Genomic DNA, 14,792 nt, shown 5'->3' with positions numbered 1-14,792 from the left:
AGCCTCCCCGTGTGGACATGCGACTTCACATGTGTACGCAAACACAGAGAGCTGGAGGCCGAGGGAGAGCCGCACCAGTCCCACTGCGCCTGTTCGTCCTCTTTTCTTTTTTCTTTTTTCTTTTTGTTTATGTGTATGAGTGTTTTGCCTGCCTGTGTTTGTATGAACATCATGGAGGTCAGAAGAAGGTGTCAGATCCCCTGGAACTGGAGTTACAGACAGATGTGAGCTGCCATGTGGGTGTTGGGGACCAAAGGTCAGCAGGGTCCTCTGCAAGAGCAGCAAGTGCCCTAACTCCTGTGCTATCTCTCTACCCACCTCTTTCCTTTTTGCTTTTCTGACAATTTCCCACAGAACTGTATAGATACAAACAGATATGTCATTTCAAACAAGACTGTACAGCTTCTTTCTTCAGTATGAACTGTGACAGGCCTTCCCTGACACTCACTTTGTATTTACACTAAACATTTACAGAGCCAGGTGCCGTGGTTCATGCCTGTAATCTTTCCACTTGAGAGGCTTAGGCAGGAGGATCACTTACAAGTTCTTAGGCCAGCCTGGGCTATAAAATTAGATCTCTATTAAAGAGGGGGGGCTGCCCAGAATAGCGCTGGGCCCTAATTTTGGGTGCAGAAGAGATGGTTCAGGGGTTCAGAATGCACCATGCTCATCTTGAGTGTGCTCCCCGGCACTCATGGTACTGGCTTAAACAGCAGACTGTAATTGCAGCTCCAGCAGAGAGTTCTGCCCTCTTCTGGCCTGTCAGAGCATCATACACATACACACAGGCACAAATAAAAATAAACCATAAATTATCAAAACTTGAAAGCAATCTTTAAACATTTGCATCCTGACATCAAACATAAGTATTTGAGAACATGGCCTTGTATAGAGTGATTTACCTCTTTATAAATAAAAAGGATTACAGGGCCGAGGACCAGGCAGCGGCAGTAGTTTGTGGTCCCGCTTCCCTGAGGTTTTCCAGGAAACACCACCAGGTGCAGGAGCACTCAGCAACTGGTGGAAGCCCCTGTACAGTAAGGTGAGAGCAAGGTCTTGGCTGATGCTTTTGTCCTCTACAGGTTGGAGTGGGTGGAGATCATCGAACCACGCACGCGCGAACGCATGTATGCCAACCTGGTCACCGGGGAGTGCGTGTGGGACCCACCAGCCGGTGTGCGCATCAAGCGCACTAGCGAGGACCAGTGGTGGGAGCTCTTTGACCCCAATACATCACGCTTCTACTACTACAGTGCTGCTTCGCAGCGCACCGTGTGGCATCGCCCACAGAACTGCGATATCATTCCTCTGGCCAAACTGCAGACGCTGAAACAGAACACTGAGTCCCCGCGTGCCTCTGCAGACAGCAGCCCAGGGAGGGGCAGCCGTGATGGTAGCACCGGCTCCTCACTGGAGCCAGAGCCGGAAGAAAGGGCACAGGAGCTGCCAATTCGCAGTGGTCGAGCGACAGCCTTGGTCACTTCAAAGGAGGAGACTAGCAGGTGAGGAGGCAGGTGGGTTGGGGGAGGGGTACTTACTTAGAAGAGGGTGAGGCTGACCGGGCAGAGAGAACTACATGCGGCTTTCAAGACTGTTAGTGGTCCCATTAGTAGGATTTTTAAGTCTTTGATGGGCCACAGTTATTAGGCAGGCCAGCCACCTCCTCTTCATCGATAGTGCCATTAGTCACTTATGAGCAAAGTTTGGAGGAAGGGAAGGTGAAGTAAGGCCAGGTGTGGTGTGGCACACTTGTTATCTCAGTACTTGGGAGGTAGAAGCAGTGGACCATCAGGAGTTTGAGGCCAGCCTGTGTTTAAGTGAGACCCTGACTCAAAATACAAGAGAGGAGAGAAAGGTACCAAGGAGAAAAGCTAGGCATCCGGGGCCCTGCTGTCCTTTTCCAGAGGGCTGCTGATGCACCTTCAGTGGGGCTGTGTCTTCCTCTCATTCCTGTTCCCCAGGGATCCTATCAGGAAAGGGTGTCGACCCTGGTGGCCAACCTTCTCCGAGATGATGGTCTCTTCCTTCAGCTATTAGTGTGGTATATTTCACTGACGTCATTGTCTTACATTGAAACATCCTTGAGTTTTCGTTTCAATCATCCAGGGGTGTCCGTGAGTGTCTGACACTTGGAAAAGCCCCATGCAGGCGAGACAAGTGGGCTTGTGCAGACTCCCAGCCAGACCACAGTCTACAGCAGCCAAAGTCCTGTCTGCAGCAGACATTTCCAGAAGAGCTGATACTAGAGAGACCCAGAATTCAGAGTGCCTAGAAGTTGGGAACCAGTGCTGTCTGTGCCATAAAGAGTGGAGGTGTGGCTGTGACAGCACAAGACTGGCCCCAGCACTGGGAAACTAAAGCAAGAGCCCTTCAAGTTCAGGAGTTCAAGATCGGCCGAGTAAGATCCTCTCCTCTAACACACAAACAAACCACACTCACAAATAGGATCCAGCTAGTCAAAATCCAGTGTAAAGAAATGAAATCTTGGGGCTGGAAAGAGATTAAGAGTACTTCTTGCTCTTACAGAGATTCCAGGTTCAATTCCCAGTACCAATGTAGGGGCTCCAACCCTTAGTGAGTCCAGTTCTCGGGGTCCCAGCATCCTCTCCTGACTCGAGCATCATAACTCCTGCTGCTCAGATACTACAGGAAAAACACTCATCCACATAACAAATATTTTTTATTTTTATTTTAATATTTTGTTTTTTTAAGACAGGGTTTGCCTGTGTAGCCTTGACTGTCCTGTAACTCACTCTACAGACTGGTCTGGGCGCAAACTCAGAGATCTGACTGCCTCTGCCTTCCCGGTGCTGGGATGAAAGTTGTGTGCAAACACCACCTGGCCACCTGCATGGTCTTAAATGGATTAAAATTATTGGTACAACACAAAAATAGACTTTAAAGGGGACAAACAAAATTCAGTCTTAATTATGCCTTCCCATTAAACCCTGTGCTTGAGCCAGGATTACAAGTATGTGTCCCAATGCCTGGCCAGCAAGTGCTCCCAACTGCTGAGCTGACTCTTCAACACCACTTCTGCTGTTGGTTGATTGGTTGGCTGGTTGGTTGGTTGGCTGGTTGGTTGGTTGGTTGGCTGGTTGGTTGGTTGGTTGGTTGGTTGGTTGGTTGGCTGGCTGGCTGGTTGGTTGGTTGGTTGGTTGGTTGGTTGGTTGGTTGGTTGGTTGGCTGGCTGGCTGGTTGGTTGGTTGGTTGGCTGGTTGGTTGGTTGGTTGGCTGGCTGGCTGGCTGGCTGGCTGGCTGGCTGGCTGGCTGGCTGGCTGGTTGGTTGGTTGGTTGGTTGGTTGGTTTTGCTGAGACAGGGTCTCAATAACCCAGACCAGCCTTGAACCTTCTGACCCTCTGCTTCCACCACCTCTGGGGTCCTGGGATTATAGATTTGTTTTTTGTGGTGTTAGGAATTGAAATGGAACTCAGGGCGTTCCTTGCACCCACTAGGCAAGCGAACTGCCAGCTGAGTTACTCCAGACCTTTACGTCTTACATTTTTACTGTGGTAAATTTTTTTTCTATTGTGGATTTCAAATGGCTGACCTAAGATTTTCTGTTATACCATTTGCCTTGTGCCCTGGGATTTGTGGAAGTTTTTGAGCTTGTGACTGTAAAGCTTTCATCAAGTCTGGAAACTTTTTAGGCAGTTTTTCTTCAAGCTTTTGTTTAATCTTTTTCCCCATAGTTCCAGCTGCAGGTATTCTAACTCGTCGCTGTTGTCCCTCCGCTCACTGATTCTCATGAATTTCTGCTTGATTTTTTTTTTTGAAATGTGTATGTCTGGCACGTGTGTCTGCACCATGGGTATGTTTGTGCCCACAGAGATCAGAAGAGGGTGTCATTTTCTAGAACTGGAGTTACAGATGGTTGTGAGCTACTGTGGGTCCTTGGAATGGAACCCGGGTCCCTCACAAACAACGAGCTCTAGCCACTGAGCCCTCTCTCGAGCTCCAGTTTTTATTATTTTCAATTAGTGTTTGTGTTTGGGTATGCATACGAGTGCAAGTGCTCCCGGGAGCATCAGGCAGAGGATGCCCTTGGAGTTAGAGTTACATGTGGTAGTGAGCCACCCAGTGTGAGTGCGGAGGACTGAGCGTGAGTCCTCCATACATGCAGTACACACTTCCTACGTCTAACTATGTAGGCCAGGCTAGTCTCAGACTCAGAGATCTGCCTGTCTCTGCATCTTGAGTGCTGGGATTAAAGGCTTGTGCCACCTCCTCTTCCTCCAGCTGCACCACTGAGCCATCTTGTCAACCCCTCAGTCCTTGGTCTTTCTTCCAGTACATGGAAGTGTTCATCTGTGTAACTTTTTAGAAAATACTTTTACTTTTTAAAAAAGATATATATGTAAACATTTTACCTGCATGTTTTGTGTACCATGTCTGTGTCTTGTATTCTCAGAGACCAGAAGAGGGTATCATATCCCTAGAACTGGAGCTACAGACCATTGTGAGCTGCTAAGAGGAAGCTGGTAACTTATCCCAGGTCCTCTACAATAGCAGTAGCACCTTGAACTGTTGAACCCTCGTTCCACCCCAACTTTTTTATTTTTTTGGGACATGGTCTCATGTAATCCTGGCTGGCTTTGAATTTACTATATAGCCAAAAGATGACCTTGGACTTGTGGTCTTCCTATCCCTGCTTCCCAAGTAAAATGATAGGCATGTGCGGTCTCAGTTGGTTATACACGGTGTTGGAGCTTATTATTATCGTTATGGTGAGTGTATTGTGTATATGGGAGTAGCACACATGTGGTGCAGTATGCATACGGATGTCAGAAGGCCACTTTGTAGAGCTGATTCTCTCATTCTGTCTTGAGTTCTGGCTATCAAACTCAGGTCATCAGGCAAGTGTCTGCCTGCTGAATCGTCTCCTTATCTAGTCAGCTTTTCTTTTTGCTTTTCTTCCCCTTCTAACTTTGAGCATATAGAATACACTTTGGATTACTCCTGTGCCCTCCTCTGCTAATTTCACCATCTGTGTTCACTCCGGGCCAGGCCTAGCTGCCTGGCTGTCCTCTTTGCAGGGTGCCCTGTAAGCTAGAGTGCTGCCCTATTGAGGACAGGGACTACACATGGTGGAGGCATCTGCTCAGCAGAGCACTTAGGGCCATGATCTGAGAGGGAGCCAAAGTACCTCGTGAGCAGCCGGTTGCCAGTGTGGCTGCTCCAAGGAGCAGGAGCAGTGACAGTCCCTGACATCAAAAACAGTGGTAGGCTGGGTCGATGGCTTGGCTGGGAAACTGCCTGCCAAGAAAATACAAGACCTACATTGCTTACCAGCTCCTATTTAAAAAAAAAAAAAAAAAAAAAAGCCAGCCATAGGAGCCAGGCTTGGTGGGGTATACTTTTAATCCCAGCACTCAGGAGGCAGAAACGGGCAGATTTATATGAGTTCAAGGTCAGCTTGGTCTATGTAGTGAGTTCCAGGCCAGCCAAGCCTACCTAGAGAGACCTTGCTCAAAAAAATAAAAACTGGGCATGGTTGTTCATACCTTTAATCTCAGCACTCTGGAGTCAGAGTCGAGGGGATCTATGAGTTTGAGGCCAGCCTGGTCTACAGAGCGAATTCCAGGACAGCCAGGGCTACACAGAGAAACCCTGTCTTGAAAACAACAAGAAGCATCAGATGGCAGCTGTAGTTTCCACATACATGCATATACACATGCACACAGACGCACATTGAGTGGCAAAAGGAAGTCAATAACAAACGTTCATATGTTATGAACCGTGACAATGTCTTTGCCTCTTCCCACAGATGGGCGTTGCCAAGGAAAGAGATCCAGTCAAGTGTAGTTTGAGCGGAGCGGTCATCACTCAGCAATCTCAAGCTCTATGAGTCTTCCCTGGACATGAATTTTTAATTTGTTTTTATTTGAGCCTGGGCCTCATACTGGGCTGGCATGGATCTCATTATGTCTCCCAGGATGGCCTCAAACTAATGGCAGTCTTTCTGCCTTGTCTTCCTGTTGTTACAGTTATCCATAAACCACCACGCCCAGCTGAGACGTGTCTTTATCATGCCTTGCTGCGTAATGGCGCCTGATGGTTATATAGGATCTTTTTAGTCACACAGTTAGATGGATTTTAAAACAAATTTCTCTTGCATTTTATCTGAAAATGTTGCAGTTGTACCTGCTGCAAACATGTTGGAATGGCATCATGCCTCCTCCTTTAATTTTGATAGCTGGGGAAATAAAGCAGCTGGATATTGTCTTGAGATGGAGCCGTTGTCATACCATTTGTCTGGGGGTTGTAGGCTTCTTTCGCTAAGAAACACTAGCCATCCGGGGTGTGGCAGACACCTCTGACAGCAGTGTTTCAAAGTCTGAAAAAGACATTCACAAGTTTGAGGTTAGCCTGAAGCTATATGACTGAAACTTTTTCTCATTCAGAAAATTTCAACTGTTTTCTCTTAGTTTAAGAAAAAAAGGTATAGTATAGTTTTTAGCTTATAGCATGCTGTGTGGTGGGGCAAATGAATGTTTAGCTCTTATTTCACATACACACACAGTGGAATTACTAGTGGCCCATGAGCATGGGTGAAGCTTGCTGATCCCGGCATCTCCATAGTTCACAGTAGGCTCTGCGGAGTCCTTCTACTGGAAAGAATAACCACGGGCTTATATTTCTACATCAGCTTACATTTCCCCAAAGATTTCTTTCTAGCTGACTTGATATTCTCCTAAGCCTTTAATACACACACATTCTTAGCTTTGTGGCAATTTTTCCTTCAGGTTGGCTTCATCACCGTTACTTTTCTCCTCAGGGGCTGAGTGTTGAAGGCTATGTCTCCACCTAGTGGTGGTGGTGACAGGTAATCAGCCCATTCATGAAACCCCAGTTTCTTAGCTAGTGGAGGAGTCTGGGAAGCAGCTAGGCCCCGGAGTCCCCTGAGGCGTTTCCTGTTCCCAGTCCTCGTCCATCCCTGGTCTCTGCTGCCAGAAGTCGAACCTCTCTGTCCACTTCCAGATAACGCTGTGTCACCCTAGGTCAGACCAGACTGGCTCAGCACAGACGGGGACCTAGGTTCCTACAGTTGTGTTTGCATATGTCATTTTCTAGCTTTCACTGTGTCAGAACTCTATATTTGAAGATATATAAGCCGGTAGTTTCTGTTAATATTTGCCATTCATTTATTCAGTCCTTTGAAAGACCGCACAGAAGCAACGATAAAATTGTCTCTGTAGTGTCATCTACTGTGGGTTCTTAGGCACAAGTTCTTGCCATTTTCAGATATTGTATAACATTCTGACAGATGTAGATGATGTAGATGTAGATGCTACACCAGCAAGATGCTGAAGAGGAAGATCATGCCTCCATGACACAGGAACAGGGCATTCACTTGACTTTTACACACGTGATTTCTTGTTAGTATACATAATATTTTCCTAATTTTCTGTTGGCTGTGTACTAAATTCTTGTATATTGTCTCAGACCATTTTCTGCTCCCATAAGCCGGATGATTCATAGAGGAAACTGGCTTATTTTGGCTCATTATAAATGACAGGCAGTGGAGCTGACCTACCCTGCGGTGCCTTGCTCTCAGCAGCTAAGTCATCTCTCAAGAGCACTCTTCTCCCACAGAAACTCATCCCTCCCTCAGAGGGAGGGTCTTTAGGCTCTGACTGCCTCTCCACATCATCAGATTGGGAGCAAATTCATTGTGAGCTGTGAAAGCAAGCCATGGCCGGTGTGTTTAGGTTGTCATCAGACTTCCTGGTGAGTTTCAGACCCGTGCTTTTCCGGTGTTACAGTGCGTGACCAGGCAGCTTTATGTAGGCGCGCTCACGCCGCGGTGCAGGCGCGCTCACGCCACGGTGCAGGCGCACTCACGCCACGGTGCAGGCGCACTCACGCCGTGGTGCTGCCATTGAGTTCAGCCTCTGTACTCTCAGCATCTTCCCATAGCTGTAAAACTTACATTTTCTTTTCAGTATTTTTATTTTGTGTGTGAGTCTAGGCAGAGGTGCTTGCCTATCGATGTGTGTGCTTGTGGAGGTCAGAGGTCAACTTCAGAGGTCTCTGTCTATCACTTTCCAGCATATTTTTTGAAGCAGTGTCTCCTACTACCTTGGAGTTTGCCATTTTGGCTTGATTTGCTGGCCCATCTGCTCCTAGGGTCTTCCTGTCTCCATCTCCCAGCCTAGAGTTGCCAGTGCATGACGTCATGCTGGCTTTTTACATGGATGCTCGAGTCTGAGTTCAGATCCTCATGCTTCTGTGGTCAGCTCTTCGCCCACTAAGATGCCTTGTAACCACCCACTTTATATATGTATGTATGTGTGTGTGTGTATATATATATATATATACGTATATATATATATATATATTCTCAACCAACTTAAACTTCTGATGTAAGGACACTAGCACGGTCCTTATATCTATTTGTAAAGAAGGTCTTTAAAGCTTATCCCAGGCTGGCCTTGAACCTCAGCCCCCAGTTGTTGACGACACAAGCATAAACCACTAAGCCCACATAAATGTGAGACTTTGATGAGAATGATGCTTGAGATTGAACCCAGGGCCTTGTGTGTGAGGTAAGTTCCCCCTGTTGAGCTGCACTGTTAATTTATGCCCTAGACTTCTGTTCATTTCTGTTGCTGTTGTTGCCATAAAAAGCAGAAAAGGCACAGGTGGTCATGTGCTTAAAAGTAAATGCTGGCTATAAACCGGCTCCACGTGGCGTGCTGGTAGCCCAGGCAGAGTGCTGGTTTCATCGGCTTCAGTACTTGAACCAGCTGGACTTTGGGAAGGACATAATGGTGGTGGGCCCTCCTGGATGACGAGAACCTTTTCCATAGCTCTGTACTGAGCTCGGTGAGGAGAGCTTAAGGCTCGTGTTTGAATATGAAACAGTGGAAGGGAAAGGTAGTTTTTGTTTGGAAGGAGTTTCCAGTTTGGAGAGAGACCAGGCCTATCATACGACTAGAACACTACCCTGGTGGTCTAGGTCTAGCATCTTATAGCCCATCCTGAGGAATTCATACTACCTGCTGTCCAGGAGGAATGCAGGTTATCCTGCTGATAATTTATCTGTGTCTGATGCTCACATACAGATCTTAGGATCAAAATGAGGAGAGTTAAAAGTGGAGGAGTGCTGGGCGGTGGTGCCTATAATCCCAGCACTCTGGGAGGCAAAGGCAGGCGGATTTCTGAGTTCAAGGCCAGCCTGGTGGTCTACAGAGTGAGTTCCAGGACAGCCAGGGCTATACAGAGAAACCCTGTCTCAAAAAAAAAAAAAAAAAAAAAGTGGAGGAGTTTGCTCCATTTGGCAGGATTAACACTATATACCATGAAAATTCTCTAGCATTCAGAGGCTCTTTCAACAGTACCACATTTGCTGGTTTAGAAATCTGCTGTTTTGCCTAGAGCCAAGGAATCTGACAAAGAAATTAAGCCTTGTCTCATTTACATCCAGGCTAAAGTGTGATCTACGGAATGAATCTAGGGCATGTCCAAATGGAATGCTGGTCTTAAAAGCCATTAGGATACTTTTGATCCTTCTGTAACTATTCAAGATTATATATAATGTGAATTTTCCTAGTAATGGCATTCTTTAACTTTTTTTTTTTTTTTTTTGTACAGGGTTTCTCTGTATAGTCCTGGCTCTCCTAGAATTCTCAAACTCAGATCCACCTGCCTCTGCCTCCTGAGTACTGGGATTAAAGGTGTGCACCACCACCTCCTGGCTTGTTCTTTAACTTTTAAGTGAAGGCTAGGCTACAAGTCTCCACTAATACTACCAGTGACTTTTTGTTTTAGCTTTTCAAGACTGGCATTTAGATTGGTACAATGGTGGACACCTTGAATCCCAGCACTCGGGAGGCAGAGGCAGGCGGAGCTCAGTGAGTCTGAGCTGAACTGGTCCACATGATGAGGCCCTAGCTCAAAAATAATAAAGACTGACACCTAATGATGACTTTTTCCTGCAGACACTTAGATCAGCCAGTGCTGCTCTGCCCATACATCAGCAGCTGTTCCAGAACTGGGTTACACTCTGGCAGCGAGGATCCATCAGCAACTTGGCTCTCCGCCCTTTGTTACTAAGTGTTGTAAAAGCCCAGGGTTCAGTAAAGATAATCTTGATCAGATTAAATAAATCTCTTCTTCTAGACTACTGAAGCTTCATCTCAATCACAAACAGGCGTTAGTTTGATCACCTGCCTTTTGGATCGCTGACAAGGATAATCACTTATTTAGACATCCACTTCTGACATCTCTTAGATGTCTTTTTGTCTGCCCTCAGAACATTACAGACCCCATGTCTTCTCTTCTGGTTTTCTGCCATTTCTGGTTAAAGCTCTCAGTAGCCCCATCTCTGGGCCCTTAGAACAATGACTACCATTTTAGGGCAGGGCTGGTGTCCCAGCCTGCTCCATGGCCTCTGGGCCACTCTGGCTGCTACAGTGGAAGATAGAAAAGACAGAAGAATTCTTGCTTAGACCAGAAAAAGGAGCATGGGGGGGGGTGGGGGGGTGGGGACGTGGTGGTGCATACTTGCTGTCCCAGCATGCAGAAGGCAGAGGCAGATGGATCTCTGAGTGTCGGGCCAGCCAGAGCTGCAGAGTGAGGTCCTATCTATAGACTAAGAAAGGAAAAGATGGAACGAAGGAGCATGAGAAGTGCAACCCCGGGAGTGAGGGGCAGACCTGCGTACTGCGCTCCTGCTCTGGCATGCGTGCTCCACGTGCTGCTGCCCCGCTTGCTGCGCTCCCATGCTGCTGCCCCGAGTGCTGCTGCGCTCCCGAGTGCTGCTGCACTCCTGCGTGCTGCACTTAGACTCATGTGGTCTTCTTTCTGCTGTTGCAGCTGTTCCCCACCAGGTGTGCTCTTGGAGAAGGACTATGAGGTGTACCGGGATTACAGTGCTGACGGCCAGCTCCTTCACTACAGGTAGAACTGCCTGATGTTGGACACACCTGTCTACTGATCTGAGTGTTCCTGGGTGGGCTGGAGCAGAGTTTGGTTGAGCAAGAAGCAACAGGAGCACCAGGAGAGGTTGTAAAGGTTACCAGCACCACAAGACACTCAGCATTGCCCTAGCTTCACTGGGAATTCCATTTGGAAGAATCGTGTGGCTCCTCGCAGCTTCTGGAGGAAGGATGAGCTCTAAGAGACCCGTGATGTGATATGTGTTCCAACCCTGGGCCATCCTGATCCCATACTTGAGAACACTCACCAGGCCCAGTCAGGAGACCCAGGAGTCACAGGGAAGGCAGCCGCTTCCCTAACAAAATGGTAGCAGTCACCTATAATCTTCTATCTTGGTGGCTGGTTTGCTGTGGCAGAGTATTATGCCTCAGGATGGCCAGGAGTCCTAAACACAGACCACTCAGGAACAGCACTGGTGCTGGGGAAGAAAGTGAAAGGCCAGCCTTTCTCATGAGGCCTTGAGACTTTGCTCAGCCAATTGGATTTGTTTCCTAAATGGAGACAGATATGGAAGGAAATCAGATTCTGCCCTGGTCCTAAGTAACTATGTTACTACAGGTATATTCCAGGCTTCCCTCAGATTCATTTTCTCACTAGCAATATGGGTCTGGTAGAGATTTATCTGCATGGTGACAGATCAGACCTCAGCTCTGGCCAAAGGCTTGATATCTCCCATGACCCTTGAACACTGTCATAAGCTGAGGAGGTACACTGTATCGCAGATGCTCCATCCAGCCTTTGGATGGCAAGGACTGTTATAACCCTGCCAGCCCTGGGTACTTTTACCCCTTAGCGCCCATCACCATTTGCATATAGATACCTGTAGTGCGTCTAGGGAAGCAGGGACCCCACAGCCACAAGTCCCCGTGGGCTAAAGAGGCTCTCTAGGCTTTTCTGGATATTGTCAGTATGGGTGGCAGATGGGGAAAGCGAGCCACTCGGGTCCTTCTGCCCTTTGGTCCCCATGTTAGCAGTTCAGCTACTCTTGGCCCTGTGGAACACACCTGCCACACTAGCTGACGTACACCAGTCTCTACAGACTGAAAGACCCTCCTTGAAGTCTCGTAGGTCTCTAGCTGTCTCAGTCAGGGTTCCTGTTCCTGCACAAACACCATGACCAAGAAGCAAGTTGGGGAGGAAAGGGTTTATTCAGCTTACATTTCACACTGCTGTTCATCACTAAAGGAAGTCAGGACTGGAACTCAGGAAGCAAGAGCTGATGCAGAGACCATGGAGGGATGTTCCTTACTGGCTTGCTTCCCCTGGCTTGTTCAACTTGCTTTCTTATAGAACCCAAGACTACCAGCCCAGGGATGGCATCACCCACAACACCCATGAACACTCAAGTACGGACACTGGAAAGGGAGTTCAGGAGGTTCAGCCTTTGCGTAGGAGAACTATATATGCAGAACTGGTGTAGAGCAGCAGAAGCACTGGGGTGTCTGCAGAGGCGCCTGCCAGGAGCAGGCTTATCCTCCTGAGGGCTGGAGGCAGAGCTCATCGTGGCAGGAAAGCGCAGATGCTCCCAGAGGCCTGAGCCAAGACAGCGATGGGGCCCTGGTGGCCAGAGCACGCTGGGAAAAAGAAGACCTAGGCAGTGGCATTGTCTTTAGACCTGTGTTTACTTCATAATTATAAATTTTGGTGCCAGGTTTTGCCCCAGAAACACAGCATAAGATCTAGGAGATCACTGGCTGCTGTGCTCTCGGCCACACACTGCCGTGTCCACTCAGGTGATCCTAAAGAAACACTTCCTGCCTGAGGTGGTTTTGTTTCTCATTTTGGGGGGATTTTTTGTTTGGTTTGTTGGTTGGCTTTGTTTTTGTTTTTTGTATGAGACTTGAAATTCTTCCTCTGAAATTGATCCTGGAGGAAATAATCTATAAGACCCTGAGGAGAATGAGGCATTTGAGCCTGACCTGCTCTGCTCACCGGCCTTCTTCGGAGGCCACAGCCCTGACAGGGCTTTCCACTTCCACATCAAACCACCTTGGTTTCATGTTGTGTAGAGTCCCTCAGGCCGGGAGCCCACACTCAATAGGGTTAAGCTGGAGCTAGGCAGGAGGTAAGAAGGAAGCAGGCCACAGCTCATCTGTGCCACAGAGGCAGAGACTGACTAAGTGCAGGTAGAGACCGCGAACGCCCTGTGGGAAGGAAGCCTGCACAAGACTGTGCACAGCAGAGGTATTGAGGAGGAAAGATAAATATGTACATTATATAAACAAGCTTATGACCACTGCAGCTGTCATCTCTGTGGAGGCCCACGCCCTGCTGTGTCTGTTGCAGGGGCAGGAACTGTGCCATTCCACCCCTTCCATGTCCAAGCATCTCAGTGTGTAGAAAAATGGAAGCAGGATGGTCAGGCGCTCAGTGTCAGCTCAGCTATATAGCGAGCTTGAGGCCGGCCTGGGTTACATGAAATCCTGGCTGGGTGGGCGTGTCAGAAAAGAAAACAGTAAGAGAAGACCAACATGTCACTTCATGTGTAAGGTTCCTTACCCACAGCTGGACTAGCAGTAGAACATTCATGCAGTACACTTCAGCACTGAAGGCTGCACAGTTACCATGCATCTAATCCTCACTACTAAATTGCCACAGGAAGAAGTTAACTTATGCTGGATATCAAGAAACAAAATATTCCACGATATGCCTAAAGAAATTAAGCAAAGCAAGGCATGGAGGCACTCACCTTTAATCCCAGCTAAATAAATACATAAAAGCAGAGATTTAAGCCCATCAGAACCACTAAGGGCTGAAGAGATAACTCGCTGGTTAAGAACACTTGCTCTTTTTCCAGAGAACCTGGTTCAGTTTCCTGCACTCACACGGAGGCTCACGACTCTGAACCTGCAGTTCCCACTCTGGCCTCCTCTGGCTCACGTGCACCTACACAAGCCTGCATGAAGGCAGAACGCCACAAACATGGAAAACGCTTAAAGGTCCCCGGCATAGAAGTGTGTGTCTGATGTTACAGGTCACATTTGCTGTATTTGTTGCTGCTGGGAATCACATGTAGAGATATATGCATGCCCAGTAAGTGCTTTTCGCTGGGCTACATCAGACCTGCATTTTTTTTATTTCTGATGACAGACTCACTAAGTAGACCTGGCCCAGAACTCCCTGTGTAGGACAGGTTTCCAAGTGCTAGGATTAAAGGTGTGTGTTCCCACATCTATCCTGATTGTCTGGCTTAATTCATCCAGCCTTCAGGATTCTGGTATAGTAGCCTGAATGAATAAAAAGTCTTATGGTTTGTTGGTCTCTATACGAGTGCTTTGCCCATGTGTGTATGTGCATCATGTATATGGTTGGTGCCTATAGAGGCCAGAAGAGGGCAGCACATCACCTGGAACTGGAGTTACGGACGATTGTGAATTGCCACATGGGTGTAAGGAATTGAGCTCTTACCCACTGAGCCATCTTCCCAGCTCCAGAATGGTGTTTTTTTTTTTTTTTTTTTTTTTTTTTTTTTTTTTAAGTAGAATGAACTTGAGATTAGAGAAGGCTCAGCAGTTAGGAGCACTGGCTGCACTTCTAGAGACCTGGGTTCAAATCTCAGCACCTATACCATGGCTAACAAGGGTCTGTAACTCCAGTTCTAGGGGATCTGATAAACATGCAAACCCAACGATCACTCGTACACATTAAGAAGGAGGTTAAGGCAATTCCAGGACAGCCAGGGCTACACAGAGAAACCCTGTCTTGAAAAAACCAAATAACAACAACAAACAAACAAACAAAGAAGGTTAAAGCGAGTGTGGCAGCATACACCTAACCTCAGCATGTGAGGCAGAGGCAGGGATAGCTCAGATCTAAAGCCAGACAGCCACACAACCTTCCTAAAATA

General features: G+C 47.6%; 1 protein-coding gene across 3 annotated transcripts in view; it reads left to right on the top strand.

Moving 5' to 3' along the window:
• Arhgap39 (Rho GTPase activating protein 39) overlaps positions 1-14,792 on the top strand; it is a 90,916-nt gene that overhangs the window by 61,048 nt on the left and 15,076 nt on the right. For all 3 annotated transcript variants that reach the window (XM_052160283.1, XM_052160284.1, XM_052160285.1), the window contains exons 3-4: positions 1,083-1,502; positions 10,823-10,906. In XM_052160283.1, coding sequence (XP_052016243.1) covers positions 1,083-1,502; positions 10,823-10,906 — 504 coding nt within the window. The remainder of the gene's footprint in view (positions 1-1,082; positions 1,503-10,822; positions 10,907-14,792) is intronic.

This window comes from Apodemus sylvaticus, chromosome 17 (genome assembly GCF_947179515.1).
Source record: "Apodemus sylvaticus chromosome 17, mApoSyl1.1, whole genome shotgun sequence".
NCBI classification, from domain to species: Eukaryota; Metazoa; Chordata; class Mammalia; order Rodentia; family Muridae; genus Apodemus; species Apodemus sylvaticus.
This window is presented reverse-complemented; position numbering and strand designations above follow the sequence as displayed.